This window comes from Bactrocera dorsalis, chromosome 3 (genome assembly GCF_023373825.1).
Source record: "Bactrocera dorsalis isolate Fly_Bdor chromosome 3, ASM2337382v1, whole genome shotgun sequence".
In the NCBI taxonomy this organism is placed as follows: domain Eukaryota; kingdom Metazoa; phylum Arthropoda; class Insecta; order Diptera; family Tephritidae; genus Bactrocera; species Bactrocera dorsalis.
The window spans coordinates 60,865,185-60,883,215 of NC_064305.1; the positions used below are offsets into that span (position 1 = coordinate 60,865,185).

Consider the following 18,031-nt stretch of genomic DNA (forward strand, 5'->3'; position numbering starts at 1 on the left):
TGGCCAGAGTCATTTATTTTATACATTCTAAACATCACAAGAAGCATGCGATCCGGCAGCCTTATTCAAACAGATGATTGCATGTTTTGTTTTCGCTTGAAAATTTGTTAATTTTATATTTTAATTATTATTTGTTTTAAAAACAAAATGTCTATAAAAGAGTCTAAAATAATACTAAAAGAAGTTCGTGAAGACATCAAAAGTGAGAAGTTCAATGATGCGATAGAAAAGTGTGAAGTATGTGGATAAATAGGAGAACAATCAACAAGTAAATTATAACATTTGATACTGTTATTTATACACAGGCTTTGCTTAAAGATGAGCCCAAGAATTATATGGCCTATTTACTCTTGGGAGCAGCTTACCAAACGAGTAATAAAATAGAAGTGTGTATTGTTTTTATTTTATGAAATGAATACGTTTTTATATATATTTGCAATTCTTTAAATTTATTTTTAGGCGGCAAAATGTTTACGAAAAGCGGTAGAACTTTCACCGGCTGCACCAACTGTTGCACTCCAGGGGCTCGCTAATTGTGCACCGCTAGATGAACTCCCAAAAATTTATGACCAATTAATAGGTTTAATTCCGTAAGTTTAAAGCACAACAGTGAAATTATCAATATTTGCTAATTAATCGTACTCTAAATACCTTATGAATAAATTACTTTTTTTCAGCGAAAAATCTGCATTTTATTTTGAAAAGCTTTACGCAGCTGGGATAAACAACAGGAGTGTTGCAGAAGAGTGTTTTAATATTTTCAAACGTGAATTAGCACGAAATGATCAAAATGAAGAAAGGCATCCACTAGTTTCCAAATACTTGGCACGAATTTGGATCTTATTTGACTTTGATGTGCAAGTTGGAGATGAGTCCTTAGTAAGTTTTGAATGCGATTCCCAAATGAATACTTATGTAATGAGGCCTATTGACCCTTTTGTAGTACAAAACGGCTTTGGAAACACTAATTGCAGACCCACAAGATGATCAACAACTCAATGCTTACAAACGATACCTAAAACTACTGTACAAACAACAAAGCTATGCTAATTGCTTTAAGCATGCCTGTGCAGCGACCAAAAAATTTCCTGAGGACATTTACGCCTTTGAGTGGGTGTGCAAAATTTACTGTGAATTTCGTGATGTGTCTATAGCGTGCTTAAACGAAGCGCAGCAAACGATAGAACACTATGTCGATGCATTGCTACAGCTAAATCCGAATGCCAGTTTAGGATTACTCATTCGTGCCATTAAACATTTTGAACAAAAACAATTTGTAGCGGCACGCGATTTATTATATCGTGTACAAGAGTTACAACCGAAATATACCATTGCCTTAGAATTATTGGCACGTGTAGAAATGCTAATTGGTGTATGGGGTTTGGCATTGCCAATATGGAAATCAATTGGAAAAGATAATTCCATTGAGTATGCTCTTTGCTTATCCCATGTTAGCAGTAGTGAAGAACAGTTGCTAGAAACAATTGAGTTGTTAAAGAAACTTGAATCAAATGAGGAAGCAACAACGGCCTTGGCCAGGTAATTAATGCAAAAACAAATATTTAGCTTTCAAACTGATTTACATGTGTATTACTATATTCAGGTGTTATTTTAAAATGGGCGATACGGTTAAACTAAAAGAACTCAACCTAAATGCACTACAACAGGCGGAGTTTCTCTTGTAAGCATTGTTTCTATAGTTTTAAGAACGAAGTACATTTGCAGGATAACTATCTCAAATATTTCTAGGGCTCCTGAGGCTGCGTTAAACTTACTGCAATCCTCCGATGATACAGAATCGTTTGATTGCCTTTTCTTACTAGCTAAATTGCATCTACAATTGACTGACTATGCGTCTGCTTTGAATTGCATGCTTAAAGCGACGCGTTTGCAGCCTTACAGTTCGGAATGCTTTCATTATCTCGGAAAAATCTATTACATCACAAAGGATTTAGTGCGTGCACGTAAATGTTTCGAAAAATGTGTAAATTTGAATCCGCTGTGCGAGAGCGCAGTAAATAACCTGAGCGCTATTTACCAACAACTAGGAGAAGAGGTAAAGTTACGGCTTTTAAGCACCACCTTTTACAATGAGTAAAACTTTTTTATCGGTTAAAGTTGGTATTAAACAGAAAACTTGTTAAAAGCATGGCTAATTTATTAGTTTGAAAATGCACGAAAGAAAGTTGTTATTATAACAGCCACAGATAATTTTCAGTTTAAGAATTTTTTATATTTTGTTTCATTCCACAGAACTTGAACGTTGCACTCTTGATTAATACGCTGAAATATATGAAAACGGAGGACTCTAAGCGCATACATTACAAGTTGGGCTTACATTACTTCAATGTTAAAAAGTGGGATGAGGTGAGTATTCACCATGAAATAATTTGAAGAAAAATTAATATTCAATTTTTTTTTCTGCAGGCCATACAATCCTTTCGCACTGCAATCAAGCTTGATGTGAATTGCATGAGCTATTGGGAGTCTCTGGGGGATGCTTACTCTGAGCGCGGCTCGTATTACTCTGCCATACGTGTTTTTCAAAAAATACTAGAAATGTGTCCTAGCAACATTTATGCCAAGCTACAAATGGCATTGTTAAAATCGGTATGTGAACAATAACACACATTTAATAAAAATCATTTTCTCAAATTTTTTTTTCGCTTTAGACAATTCGCATGTATCCCGAAGCCATAGCCGACTTCGACGAATTATTGCAAACAAATCCCGATTACTTGCCTGGCTTGAAAGGTGCCGCTGAAGCACATATTGGCTTGGCGAACAATATGAAACTGGAGCATTTATATGGACGCTGCAAAGATCACCTACAATTGGCGGTTAATCATTTGCAACGGTAGTTTTAAAAACTGAGTTAAAAATGTTAGTTATAATTTTCTTATGTGACTGCTCCTCCAACTAGTGCTTTCTTGTCTGCAAACAATCAAAACATGTTTTGGCTGTGGCGTCTAACTGCAAATGTATTTGTGCAAACTGCGCGCATGCCCAGTTCTTTGGCATACTTGGAGGTGTCGGGCAAGCTGGCTAAACTGGAAGAGAATACCGCAATTTTATCTAGAAAGGACCTCTTCACGTTAGCTGCAAGGTTTGTACGACTTTTCTGCTCCAGCTTTGCAACATTAATTAATTATATTTGGCTAATTTTTCTCTCTTTTTGCTTATTTGCTTAACAGATTTTACACTTGCGCCATAAAATTGAAATCGAACACATTTATCTGGTATGAGTTCGCCTTATGCTCTTACTATTCCGCCATATATTTACCTGACGAAGCGTCTACACAATTGGAACTTGCTACCAAAGCCTGCAAAATGGCCATAAATGAGCAAGGTGGTCGTTGGCAAAATTGGAATTTGCTAGGCGTAATTAATCTGCATGAAGGTATGGCACCATATATTTTTATATCCTAAAGAGAATGTTTCTTGATGTGTCCCATCGAACACCTGCATAGTGAGGCCCGTATGCTCTCAGTTAAGTCAGTTAAGGAGCATAATGAACACCTCTCCAAGCAGTTTCAGCTGGAGCGCAACCGGCTCCTAGGAGCATCAAGAAGTCCCTTCTCAACTACTTCGACGACATAAGAGAATACGCTGACCAGACTTTGGACGCAACTAACTTCAGACATGCACTCACCGCCATTCAAAGTAGAGCCATTAACACCTTCACCGACTCCCTCTTAGTGATTGGCGTACTTGGAGTGAAATCACGTCCCATTGCAGATGAAGAGCTTGAGTGGAGTAGCTGGTTAAACTTCTACTTTTCCAAAATAGACCCTGACAAATGTCCAGGGTTCAATAAGTCCCCGCATGACACCTTCCACCTCTATGCATACCCTAGTATATAATATACATACACGGTTTACTAACTTTGTCACCAATATATGTATATATAGATATGATTAGCGTGACGAGCCTAGTCTAGTTCGCACTGGTCCCTTAGTTTTTGATATATCAATCTGAAATTTTGAACAAGTTCTTTTCTCTCCAAAAAGCTACTCTTTTATGGCAACCGCCGATATCGGACCACTCTAGCATATATCTGCCATACAAACTGAGTGATCAAAATCAAGTCTTTCTATGCAACTGGAGTAAACGGTTTTTCCTGTTTTTATTTTTATTTCTATTATTTATTTTATAGCGGTCAATAACTTGCCCTTGGCACAGCATTGCTTCATTCAAGCACTTACGCTCGATCGCAAGTCGTATACCACTTGGACGAACCTGGGTGTGCTCTATTTGAAGTTGAACGAAATAAAACTTGCGAATCAGGCATTTCAGCGGGCGCAGCAATCGAGTCCCATTTATGGAAATGCTTGGATTGGACAGGCTATGATTGCTGAAGCCATCGGTGAGGAGGAGGAAGCTTTGGATCTCTTCAGACATTGTCAGCAGTTTGAATACCACGCGGAGTCCTCATTAGGTTATGCCCACTGGGTGTGCAACATCCTGACCGAAGAGAAAATGTGCAAAATACCACATTATCGTCATGCTATCGACAGCATGTATGCAGATGTGGTGGCACTGGATGCGATCAACTGGTAACAACATTGAAATTAACTCGAAATGCAATAATTTTTGGAAATATTTTCAAACTTTACACACAAATATAGGCACATAGTGAATGAGGAGAAAGCCGCCACACCCGCTGCGCTCTCTTTCCAAGGTTTCCTCAATATACGACAGAAGAATTATGGTCTTGCCGAGCGTGCATACCTGCAGGCTGTTGAGCACACTGCATCAGGTGCAGATCGCGATAAGCTGTTGACGAATTTGGGTTATCTGTACTTGGCCATAAATCGACCCAATGATGCTATAAACGTTTTCAATCGCATAACACACGCCTCTTTTAAGGCCATAATCGGTTTGGCGCTGGCATTCGTGCGTGCCGGCCAACATCAGGAGGCATATTCGGTATACAATTCGGTGCTGAAGAGTTTGTCCGACACTAATGATGACAAAGCTGGCATGATATTGGTTGCAATGGCGGCCATGGTGTACGCCTCGCAAGGCGAAGCCGACACGAAAACGATTTTGTATCAATGGTCTGTTGTGCTTTGTTTTTGTTAACACAATTCCTAACATATTCTTATTTCTTTAGCATTCTGTTGAAAAACTCGCCTATACAAGCCTTGTATTCCGCCTGCGCTTTGGGCATTCTACATCAAGACAATCAGTTAACAACAACCATACTGACAGAGCTCAAAAAATACGAAAACTGTGAGGCCCACTGCGCACACATCAGTTACTTGACGGCGCAACACTATGCAAGTATTGTAAGTATGCTTTGAAACTTTGTTTTATTCTGTTCACTAATTATGTTATTTAACCAAACTTAATGTTGAAATTCCATGTCACAGCAACAAATACGCAACGGACTGACTTACCTGCTGACCCGTGTGCACATTTTTCCAAATAACGCTGAACTGCGCAAAGTGTTGGCTAATTATCTATTGGACCATTTCAGCCATGCAGCACAGTTCCAAGTGGCCACAAGCCAAATCGCACTGAGCTCAATCAGCCTATTGCACCGCAATAAAACAAGAAAGTGCGTTACAGCCCTCAATATTCATACGTATATACCACTCATTTATGCATATTTCCAATTTTTAGGAGCGACTGCATTGAGGATTCTAAATTGTTGCTGATTGCCAGTCGTGCATTAAGCGCCGTCAACAAGACGCGTTCGCTAAAATTAATACAGCATGCTATACGTCTGCATCCGCAAAATCAGAGTGCCTGGCAGGCGCTGCAGGAGGTGCAATGATGTGTATTTTGACTATATTTTAGTTGAATTTGAAATCGATTGTACAACCGTTATACGACAAAGCAAGTGGTAATATTAAAACAAATTTTATAACATGAAAAAGATACATGAGGCCTTTCGATAAGTTCTTAGTATACAGAAGAGATAGGAAAAGTTTGGAAAAAGTGAAATTTATTTGTGAATACTGTTAACCCCTCCGAAAAATAAGTTTTCCCGTGTCTTCAAAAAACAAACCTCCGCGTTTGACTTTCTTAATTTTATAAATAACAAGGAAAAAACGTTAACTGCGGTTACGCCAAACCTTTAATACTCTTCAGAAATGCAAGGGATTCCTTACCAGAACTTTGATCCGCCAGGTTGTATGGTAGCTATATGCTATAGTTGTCCGAGATGAACAATTTCTTTGGAGGAATATATTGTTTTGCCTTGGATATATACGGACTATATCCGTTCCCACGACAGTCGGGTCTACTTAACCGGAACGGACCCGGATTTGTATCAGGCCAAGGACTGTCACTTGACTACAACAGCAACAACAATAACCTATACACAATTTCGTGAAAATTTCTCCTCAAATCAAAAGTGTTACATATAAGTACTTGATTCCGACCACTAACAATTTCTTCGGAGATTACACCATTGCCTTCTTATTCCAACCGTTCAGGTTGTAAGGTAGCCAAATGCTATAGTGCTCCGATATCGGCTGTACCTATAAATGAACAGGTGAGAAAAGAACGAGTGCAAAATTTTCAGATCGTTATCTCAAAAACTGAGGGAATAGTTTGCGTATAAACAGACAGGCAGCAATCGACTCAGCTAGTTACGCTGATCATTTATGTACATATTTTATAGGCGTTACAAACTTTGTGAGATAAAAATCCGGATCCGTTCCGGTTGCGTAGACCCGAGTATCTGGGAATGCTGTGGTCAGCTGTGTCTTGTATTTCAGCATAAAAGAGATCCAATAATTCAGCATTGTAGGCCTTCTCTAGGTAGTCGATCTGTATCATGGCTTCTGAATCCTAAAAAAGCTGTGGTCATCACCTTTCTGGCCGACAGAACCGCCTACTTCGGAGCAGAAATTCAACGTTTCCACTATTATTTGGTCTTATTTCTTGAACCAGGGGAGTCATGTTCCGTCGATACAGCGCTACAAGAGTTTTTAGAAATCTCTACTAACCCTGCTATCTAGTTTATTTTCGTCCATTCTTACGACATGACCTAGCCGTTGTCTCTTAATTCGCTGAACTATCTCAATGTCGTCTTACATCTCGTTCAGCTCATTGTTCCGTCGACACCGGTATTCGCCGTGCCAAGGCGCAAAGTACCATAAATCTTCTGCAGAACCTTTCTCTCGAAAACTCATAGCGTCAACTCATCAGATGTTGTCATCGTCCATGCCTTTGCACCATATAGCAGGACGAGAATAATGTGACATTTGCTTCGCTTTCTTATCCAGTCTGGAGAAAGCAGAACTAACGGCGCGGATGTTGAGACCAATGATATCTACACATATCATTTAGTGTCTAGCAGATGGTCTGAAAATAAAGTTTATAGACTTCTAAATATATAGTTCAACAATTCTTACAGCGACCATAATGCCCAGTGAAAGAGTAAATACCGATCTTTAATTTTTTCAACTGCATATCAAAATAATACGAATGCTCTACAATATGTATTGTATCAGTTATTTTGTCTATTTTTTTCACTAATATCAAAATAATACGAATGCTCTACAATTTGTATTGTATCAGTTATTTTGTCTATTAATTAAAAAAGGTATAACACAAAACAAAAGCCAACTTCCCACAGGTATGTATGTATGCTATGTATTTACAAGGACATTACTACAAAACTGAACGCTCCGTTACGTATGCTTCGTCATATTCTCCTCCAAAGCATTTTGAAAGCGTAAATATAACTGTTGTGCGCCTTGCTCATTAATCTCTTCGTATTCCGGCAGCTCTCCACGCATGCGCTGCATCCACGCGCAGATTTTCGGATATCTAAAACATTAAACTTCAGTTAAGTTTATGTGTAAAACAAGTACGGCCAACTTGACTTACCGCCGCTCCTCTATGGTCACCAACTTATGCAACGTAATGAGTGTAGTATTAATGGAAATATCCGCCAAAGTCAACTCTTCGCCGGCTACGTAACTGCTGCGTGACAGGAATCCCTCAAGGAAACTGTAGGCATTATGCGACAGCTCGATACTTTTACGATGATAATCAATATCGCCACCGTACATTATGCGTGCCTAAATGTAGACAAGCAAAAGTAATGTGTATAGTCATAGACAAGCTCACAAGGTCATGTTTTCAGTTAAATTTCCACTTACCACAAAATCTTTAATCACTTGAAACAGCACGCCGTCCTCATAATACAAGCGCTCGTCCACAATGGCGCGCTTCAAAAAGTCTTTCGGATATAAATGATCGTGTTGACTCTGTCCATACTGATTAACCATGTAGGTAATGATGGCGTGGCTGTCACACAACGGTACACCTTGATCGACCAGCACGGGTACAGTGTGTCGGGGATTTACCTTCAAGAACCAATCACTGTGATGCTCCTGTGCGGCATAGTTGATAGCTCTGCGGAACAAAAATAATAATTTTCATTGATTTTTCATGCATAGTGCTTTCTTGATAGATAACAGTACAATATTTTCCAAATAGTTTGCGTACTAATAGGCACCTCTGTTAAAGGCTACGTATTTTAGAGATAAATATGTCATTTCATTTGACTGCAGGAAATGTTTAGAGCAACGCAGAAGAAATACAATGGAGCATCTCTTGTGCACTTGTCCCGCATTGACAAGACTACGCTTTAATATGGGGTCCCCACGGTATGATATACTGTAGTCTGGAGTTATCGATAGTCAAGCCACAGAGTCTGCTAAAATTTGCGTCAAGCGCTGGCAGCCTAAAGGATGACTACTCCTAATGGACCTAGCACCTGAAATTCATCTGGTATCGCAAAGGACCGTAACTAGTCTTTGTGTGGCTCATTGGCCTAAAAGATAAACCTAACCTATGTCATTTCGAAAAAGTTACTTGAACTTGAATGATGTAGCTTATAGGCTGACTCTAGTGAAAGGTTGTAAAATATTGAAAATATACACATGGGTATACAAACATTATATGATGAAGAAAAAACTGAAGTCTGTATGTCTTTCTTTCTTTTGTTGGCCACGATTACGTTTCAGATGATCCATCTGTTGAGTCCAATTTACGATGACTGTTGGGCATTTCGACTGATAACTGTCGAACCTTAAACTTTACATCTCCCTACAGGGAAAAGTCTAACGATCTGCTATTAAACGATCTTGGTGGCCAATCGACCGGTCCAAAAAGTGAAATTATTTGTTCACGAAGTGTTCTCTAAATAAATCCATTGATTGATGTGATGTGTGGGAAGTGGCGCCGTAATGTTGAAAACAAATGTCGCCGTGATCACGAGCTTCAATTTCAGGCATCAAAAAATATGGACGGTAGGCCCACAAACTATACCAAACCGTTGTTTTTTCAAAATGAAATGGCAGCTCTTGAATCTCTTCAGGTTGTTTTTCGTCCCAAAGGCGGCAATTTTGGATTCGTCTGTCCGTGTTACTGCGAACGGCGAAGAATCGACTCTCCACTGTCTTCATGTACACTCTCAGCTACGGCTACTATATTTTCTATACACGCTGGACGTGATCTATTCGGTTGAATATTATCCAATAATGAATGCTAGGTCTGAAGATGGGTGATGGTGTTGCGAATAAAACGATTATGTTGATCATAAGTTGATCGGAGCGCGGGAACGTAAATTTTCGTAATACAGTTGAGCGAATTATAAACGTTGTTCAGGCGTAAGTCTTTCCACGATGAAATGCCAAACAATGCTTGGCACGATTCACGCATGATCTGTTTACAAAAAAAGCTATTGAAAAAGTAACCTCTACGTGGATCACCCGCTAGGCTTTTCAATCTTTCTCTCGACTCTGCCATGTCGTTCAATCTGTGAGGTATCTTAATGAAACTCAGAGAGAATTAATTTTCTGGTGCCAAAGATTGATACAATTTGGCCAATGCTACCCTTTTTCTCCGTATACCTAATTTAGTCATTTCCAGCTTCCAATTGACTTTATACAGTTTACCAATTATGAGAGCAATCCACTCACGGTTACTATATGGGCGTACAACTGAGGCGTATGAGTAACTTTTGCTGTCTTTACAGGACGATAGTAAACAATAAAAGTTACTCATACGCCTCAGTGGCCACTTATAACATACAAATTTGAATAAAAATAAAATGAAGATATACATACATGAAGTAAAAAATAATAACAAATAAGCAAATAATTGTTACATTGCAATAAATAATTAAAATAATGTACTATAAAAGGGAAGACAACAATTTCAAAATAATAGTCGGTATCGCTTTTTGTTCATTCTTCTTTTTTTGTACAGATAGTAAAATGAAGAATATTCTTATCGCCAACCACTCTAATTATTGAGATAAAGACATTGCATGTATGTCAGTGACGGTATAACTGATTGACATTGTTCGTTCTTACTATCTTGTGAATACTTGAATTTGTGACAACTTTAACAAAAATAGTAAAATTTATTTTTTTACTTAAAAAATGTATTCATTATATATGTACATTTAGTAATATACTACTATTTATCTGCTTTTTAAAATTTCGATTCTCGAACGCAGATGGTTGTTCAGATGTATTTTTCCTATATAATGATTATTTCAAAATGTAACGAGTAATGCTGATATTTATTGATATCAACGAAGTGCTAAATGTTGTTTGTATAATAACTTCTGCACTCCGATTCTACAAAATTGGTAGGCAATTCACTGTTGTTCTATACTTTACACACCCGCCTCTGTGCCGCAAAAAACGCATGTCAACAAATACAATAAAGGTTTGACGTCGAGAAGTTGCAATCAAAACAGACAGTCGCACTGTGTTGCGGCTAGTGGAAAAGTAACTTTTCTCCGATTATTTTTTTCAGTGTTTTTAATGATGCAATTTTGTCACAGATATTCCAATTCCAAATATTCCATGTTGTCCCGTTGATTTTTAATTGATTTTAGAAGTCAAATATACAAAATTTTCACGAAAAGAGGGGATTTCAGGGCTGTATTCAAAATGATCTCATTTGATTTTGGTGACAGATATTTTGATTCGGAAAAAAATCTGCCTTCGGACAAGTATCTTCTGTAAAACAAAGGAATGTTGTTTGAGACATTTTCATATGCACCTTTTTTAGAGCGAAAACCCGACTAAAGGTCCATTTTTCCTTTAAATTTGGGTTAGGTAAGCAATATCTAAAAAGTCCCAGAGAGTCCCAGTTCCAAACCACTACAGAAATGTTACATAATTTGTTTTCAACGAACTGTAAAAAAATCAGCTGCCCATACCTGCCCTGCTGGGAGTTATAGCGATTTTAGTATATCACTCTCAGTATTTATTCCATAGAAATAGAACGGAAATTCTCGGAATCACTTATTGAATAATTTAATCATATTGGTTTTCGGGTGACTTTCCGTCATCCCACGTCAAATTTTTATTATTTTCAGACCGGTTTCGGCTAATCGCCAGGAAACAAGGACTTCAGAAACACAAGGCTTTTCCATGCGAGGAAAACATCAAGAAAAGACAATTGTGAAGACATTTTACATATTCCTGCTCGCCAATTCTGATACCGCAATCACAAGTAAGAGAATACTGAAGGAGAAGAAACACCTGAAATTATCAGAGGAAGCAATGAACTTATTGGTAGATGACTGATAATTTGTAATTTTTCTGTAGAATGCAATAAAATATGCCTGTGTTATAAAATAGTAGGTATCTTCAAATTTTTTTTTATCCTACATCTATTCTAGCACTCCACAAAAATGAGCATAACTCTCTTAAAACTGAAGCTATTGACTTCAAACCGGTATCAAATTAAAGCTTTTATTGCCACCTTTCAAATAAGAAATGAAATAGATTTTGGTTTCATATAAAATTTCAGAGTTTTTCAACAACAATCGAAAAATCATGAAAATTTGACGTTTACAATTCTTGTTCGGACCACCCTATACTTTATTTAAAAAACTAATCATTGGGTATTTATCAGAAATAAAAGAAGAATTAAAATAATTTTGTTTTGTAAACAACAACTTTTTTTTTTTTTTTACTTTTGTTGAAAATTTGACCCAACAATTTTTTTTCGGTGTAAATTTTTTTTTCACTCATTCTGTTTGGGATTTCATTCTGACTAATCTGTAGAAGATTCTCATCGATACAATTAAAATTACAGTTTAGGCAATATGATTCCAAAAAATTCCGGTTTCGCAACACTGTGAGTCGAACGATTTTCTACCCGTCTTACACTCCTGAGTACTGGGAGTACTCATCAGCACCTCGGTATGAGGGAACTGTGGGACGGCATTTCAAACGAAACTATTGGTTTTCGGAAAAGGCATAAACCATCAGGAGTGCTGTGTCGCAGTGGAAAAAAAAACTGACTGTCTACTTCGAAACGTTGCAATGGACTAAAACCCATGCGGGATGGGATAGATACCGAAAATTGAGTTATACGACGACATTGCGTCTATTGTAAACTCGGCATAATCGCGTAAGCGCTATCTACGACAAATAAAGAAGAAGAAGAAGTCGATGCTTTGATCAGTTTAATCAGAACAGTTTCGCAAATTTGAATAAAAAATACTGAAAATGAAAACATATAGTTTTTCAAATTAGCTAAAGTACATATCTGTCCAACAGAGCCCAAAACCGTTAAGAAAGTATTTTTTTCGCTAAAAACTAGACTTCTGAAAATAATGATCCTAGCTATTTTTTATGCACGGACATTTTTTGAGCGACATAAAGTCTGCTGGCTATCAGCAAGAAGAAGAGTGTAGAAATTAAGTAGTTACTCTCACAAAGAGCGCAAGAAATTGTAAATTTTCTAGATCAGCTGTTTTTTATTCACCGCCATGAACAAAAATAATTAAATCATAGGTGTAAAAATCCACATAAGTATTTGAAATATAAGAATTTGCTAATTTCATGAACTATTTAAGAAAAATATTCAAAAATATATAGTTTGAAAGCAATTGAAATATACTATACTACAAATTGGAAAAAAATAAGTTATAACCGAAATTAGAAGCAACTGACAAATTGACAATAACAAAGTTTTGTGAAACTGCTGATTCAGCGTTTCAGGACATGAAATAATATTTAGAGCATGTATGTACAGTGGCTCAAACGCATAATCGGACAATGGTTTTTTATACGAAAGTTTATTTTAATTGAAAGAAAAAAGCTAGAAAAATGAACAACAATGATTCAATTTTTATGGTGAGTATTCTCCAATCTCTAATTTTTCATACAACAAAAAAAAAAACAACAAGAATGAATTAATTTTTTCAAAACAAATTTAACAAAAGCAAAATAAATCAGAATTCTTAAGCACAAACAAATAATCGGACACTAAACAATATTGTCATAATCGTGCAAAAGAAGCAACAAAACAAATGCCGTTACATTGATAACATTATCATATTTGACGTAATGAACATTGTGAGATTTTTTGTTGAAGTTTGCAGGTGATGGTACCTGTAGGTAAACACTTAGGATTAGAAATACGCCAACTTATTATAAAATTAAAATTTGAAGGAAAGATGGTACGCGAAATTGCTGAAATAGTCGGGAAAGGAAAATCTACGGTGCACGATATAATTAAAAGGTATAGGGACGAATTTCGATTGGAATATAAGTCACGGCAAGGTCAAGGGAAAAAGATATCAGCAAGAGAAGAGCGCAAAATATTAATAGAAGTTAAGAAAAATCCTTTTAAACCCGTTACAGACTTGAAAATAGGGTTGGAGGAAAGATCTGGAGTTACAGTATGTGATGAGACGGTACGTAATGTTCTTCGTAAAAATAATTTCCATGATAGAATCGCTCGGAATAAGCCGTTCATTAGCAACAAGAACAAGAAGATAAGAATCGCTTTTGCTAAAGACTATTTACTTAAATCGCCTGAGTTCTGGAACACGGTATTAAAAATACTAAGGGCACAGTTAAACATGGAGGAGGTTCAGTCATGGTTTAGGGCTGTATGTTAAGTGCTGGTGTAGGCAATTTGTGTTTCGTGGATGGAAAAATGGACAGATTTGGATACCTCAACATTTTGAAAGAAAACTCGAAGCAGAGTGCGGAGAAGCTTGGTATTTTGGAAAACTTTACATTTTACCAAGATAATGATCCGAAGCACAAATCGAACGTTGCACAGATGTGGTTGATCCACCACTACCCCAAGCTGCTCCAAACACCTCCCCAAAGTCCAGACTTAAAAGTCATTGAACATCTTTGGGAGGAACTGGCCAGAAGAGTGTACAAAAGCAAATTCAAAACTCTAGATGAGTTAAAAGAAGGACTTTTGAGGCTTGGTATGCAATTGAGCCAGAAGCTTGTAAAAATTTGGTCAATTCTATGCCCAGAAGACTGCAAGCTGTAATTGACTCTAAAGGATACGCCACAAAATATTAAACCTCATATTGAGCATTTTTTTGGTTGCTTCATTTGCACTATTATGACAATATTGTTTAATGTCCGATTATTTGTTTGTGCTTAAGAATTCTGATTTATTTTGCTTTTGTTAAATTTGTTTTGAAAAAATTAATTCATTCTTGTTGTTTTTTTTTTTGTTGTATGAAAAATGAGAGATTGGAGAATACTCACCATAAAAATTGAATCATTGTTGTTCATTTTTCTAGCTTTTTTCTTTCAATTAAAATAAACTTTCGTATAAAAAACCATTGTCCGATTATGCGTTTGAGCCACTGTATATATTAAGCAGCAATTGCTAGGCCAGCTGACTGTAAGTGTATGCACTATAAAAATATTTGTAATGGTCTTGAGCTGAAACACTTCAAAATCAGCTCAGATTTACACCCGAAAAGCATAACTCAACAAAACTTTACTTGCCCAATATGATGCGCAAGTTTTGAATATTTATTAAATTTATTTTACTAAATGCTACTTTTAGTATTAGAGCTATCGCTTGGTCTATAAATCTAAAACTAAAAATAATGTGCCCAATAAAAATTTCTTCAATTTATAGCGCTATTATATAAGCTTGAACAACAGCGTCATAGCTCTGCTGATAATGCAATACTCGAAAGCAAACTTTAATGGACACAATTATGCAAAGTTTATTATTATGATTTAATGACTTTCGCGTAAAATAATAAAAATACAAGCATTTTTTGCCTACTCTCCCACAGAACTGGCTGCCGGGTATGCGCAGTCACTGATTAGATTGTGTGTTTGTAAGTACCCAAACTCGCTATACTCTTTCTCACCGCCTCAATGAGATCGTCAGTCAGCCACATTATGACGTTGTAGTCAGTTATTTTTATAATTATGCGTGCGCGTATGTGTGGGTCGCACTTAATGCGCGTGTGGAGTCATTGTAAATTAACGCGTATACACACACCCGCGCAGAAACCACTTTTGGCGATAACGAGCAATTTGGATAAGAGCATGCGGCTGTTGGAAACTCGCAACATCTCTCGTTCTCTCTCTCTGGGAGTAGCATTATAAGTTGACACGTTCGTCACTTCATATGGCTTTCTGCTGCAAGCCCCATATTGTTTTATAATTGAGTATATTTGAAAACATTTTAATTTCCAAAACATTAATACACAATTTAGTTCACTGCTTTGTTTATGCATTCAGGGTACGCCCTTTTTTGACATTGACCTTGAAAAACGGAATAGCAAATAAATCACTCGGTTCATAACATTCGATGGCACAGTGAGGATACAAACATTTTTTTACTTTAACATACTTGTATGTATGTAAGTACATACATATATCGTGACTTAAAATGCAAAACGACGCATCATCAATATATTCGAAATTGAATTTTTTTAATGCTTACGGTTCACTACATCATTTTACCGCTATGTAAGCTTTTGTTAACTGATATAACCAATTTATAACCAAAACTAAAATTTTTTTTCTAAAGAAATATAAGTTTCAATTTAATATCGGTTTGAAAAGATATGTTACGCTATTTTGCATATTAGTTGTTGTATATATATCGATACATATAATTTTTATATATGTATACTTATGGTATATACTATGTACGTGCCGCTCGCACGTATGCATGTATGTATGTGTGTACGTTTACGCGCGTTGTTTTTATTTACTAAAATATTTATTTCTTCTGTAGGCGGATTTGTTTTTACTTTTATTTCAATTTAATTTTGTTTTCATTTATTTTAATTTTTATTTTTAGTTTTTTGTTTATCACTCACTTCAATTCCACATTCAATCCGATATATTTGGACGTGAGCAATGCGGCTCTGGCGGGCGGACTGAAAAGCGCATAGTACAATATCGGACGCGCTGACATATTAGCTAAAAGCGTGTTGACACGATTTCTTTACGATTCCACTTGCTGGTGGTGCTGTGGCCAGCCAGCCTACGGGTGTGCGACTAAACGCCACATCTGTGGCGGACGCTTGATAACGCCCGTGTCGGTCGGTGGGCGATCGCAACGTGCTCCGAAATTTTTGTAGAAGTACTTCATGAAGAGCAGCAAAGTAAAATAAAAGTAAAAACATATGTTTGAGAAAAAAATTATCTTTTCTAAGAGAGCACAAATACCGGCTGAATGACGATGAGCGCGCACTTTGAAGTTCGGTGGCGATGCGAAGCCATTGCGGTGCTTTGTAATATTCCAACAAATACATAACGCACACTAATTACAAAAGAGTCACAACTCGAAAAATGACAAATGTTCAGGAGGTAGAGGACGCCATTAATACAAAAGTAGACTGAATGGTGATTTTCCAGTTTAGTAAGATAGTGACGACAATGAATTTTCTTGGCTAAGTAGATAAGAGTATCGCGAATTGATATATTGGAAAATTGATTTTGAGAATTTTTTAGTTGTGACTCTTTTGTAGTTAATGTGCGATGCGTAATTATACTAATGAATATTTAGTATGTAAATAAGTCATTAACATCAGAAACAAGTAGGCTTACTGATATATATATACATATACATATGTATAATATATACATATACAAGTATGGTTGGCAAAGTTGCGGCAATTAGAACCCTTTCACTTTTCACTTTCTACTTTATTGGCGTAGACACTGCTTACTCCAGTCAGTCTTCCTTTTCGCTGTTTGGCGCGAATTGGAGATTTCAAGTACAGTTCATCGTTTCATAAAATGCGATATTATCTATGACTTCAAAGTTATGACTGTCACCAGTGACGTTAAAGAAATGTCGCGAGTGAGATGACTGTTTTTTTGATGACATGAGATATTTCGTCTTACCCTCGTCCACTACCAGACCCATATGCTTCGCTTCATATCCAGTCTGGTGATAGCAGAACTAACAGCACGGTTCTTGAGGCCAATGATATCGATATCATCGGCGTACGTCAGCAGCTGCACACTTTTATAGAAGATGGCACCTTCTCGATTAAGCTCTGCAGCTCGAATTATTTTCTCTAGGAGTAGATTGAAGGAAATCGCACGATAGGTAGTCGCTTTGTCCGAAACTTCATTTGGTACGAACGACTCGACATCGAACGGAGGACGTCTTCCCGATCCTGATGGAGCTTTTGGTATTGCTCAACGTCAGTTTACAAAACCGTATTAGTTCTGCGGGGATACCAAATTCAGGTATAGCAGCATTAAGACAGCCCTTTTTCGTGTTGTAGTGTGTGTCGTTCCTTTTTTCGCGAGTCTTTTCCAAAATTTGGCGGATGGTGAATATCTAGTCAGTTGTTGATTTTCCAGGTCCAAAGCCGCATTGATAACGTCCAATCACTTTGTTGAAAGTGGGCTTTAATCTTTTACACAATACGCTCGATAGAATCATACGAGTATATATGATGTGAGAAGACAGATAAATATCTTGCGCAACGAGGATTCTTCAAGATAAGCGAATGAGACTATTGCTACCCAGCACTTTGCTCTCTGATATTGGGGTAATAAGAGACCTTGGGATGCCGCTTAATTCGTGTTTGACAAAAGTTTGAATAGGATTCTACTATTTGTATACAGAATGTAACGAAATATGAAGTGACAAATTAGAGTTGGCAAAATATGTATTCCAATAATATCGATTAAACTAGAGTAGGCATCAATTAGAATGAATGGAATGTGAGTTTTCGATTAGTTTCGAGCAAAAACTGGTTTTCAATGTGATTTCATTTGAC

General features: G+C 37.0%; 2 protein-coding genes across 2 annotated transcripts; one reads left to right on the forward strand and one right to left on the reverse strand.

Moving 5' to 3' along the window:
- Positions 1–26: 26 nt before the first annotated feature.
- Positions 27–5,888, forward strand: LOC105222426 (tetratricopeptide repeat protein 37). Its single transcript, XM_011199758.4, has 17 exons — positions 27–237; positions 306–386; positions 460–590; positions 678–879; positions 944–1,539; positions 1,604–1,681; positions 1,750–2,056; positions 2,254–2,367; positions 2,428–2,610; positions 2,673–2,857; positions 2,924–3,106; positions 3,195–3,400; positions 4,157–4,556; positions 4,629–5,060; positions 5,117–5,291; positions 5,376–5,563; positions 5,629–5,888. The coding sequence occupies exons 1-17, from the start codon at positions 148–150 to the stop codon at positions 5,780–5,782; spliced, it is 3,705 nt and encodes a 1,234-aa protein (XP_011198060.2). The 5' UTR covers positions 27–147; the 3' UTR covers positions 5,783–5,888.
- Positions 5,889–7,493: 1,605 nt separating this feature from the next.
- On the reverse strand, positions 7,494–16,345 carry LOC105222427 (glutathione S-transferase D7). Its single transcript, XM_011199759.4, has 4 exons — positions 16,109–16,345; positions 8,124–8,379; positions 7,849–8,042; positions 7,494–7,788 (listed from the first exon to the last, which is right to left on the reverse strand). Exons 1-4 carry the CDS (start codon positions 16,204–16,206, stop codon positions 7,650–7,652), a joined length of 687 nt encoding a protein of 228 aa, XP_011198061.2. The 5' UTR covers positions 16,207–16,345; the 3' UTR covers positions 7,494–7,649.
- Between the last annotated feature and the right edge of the window lie 1,686 nt (positions 16,346–18,031).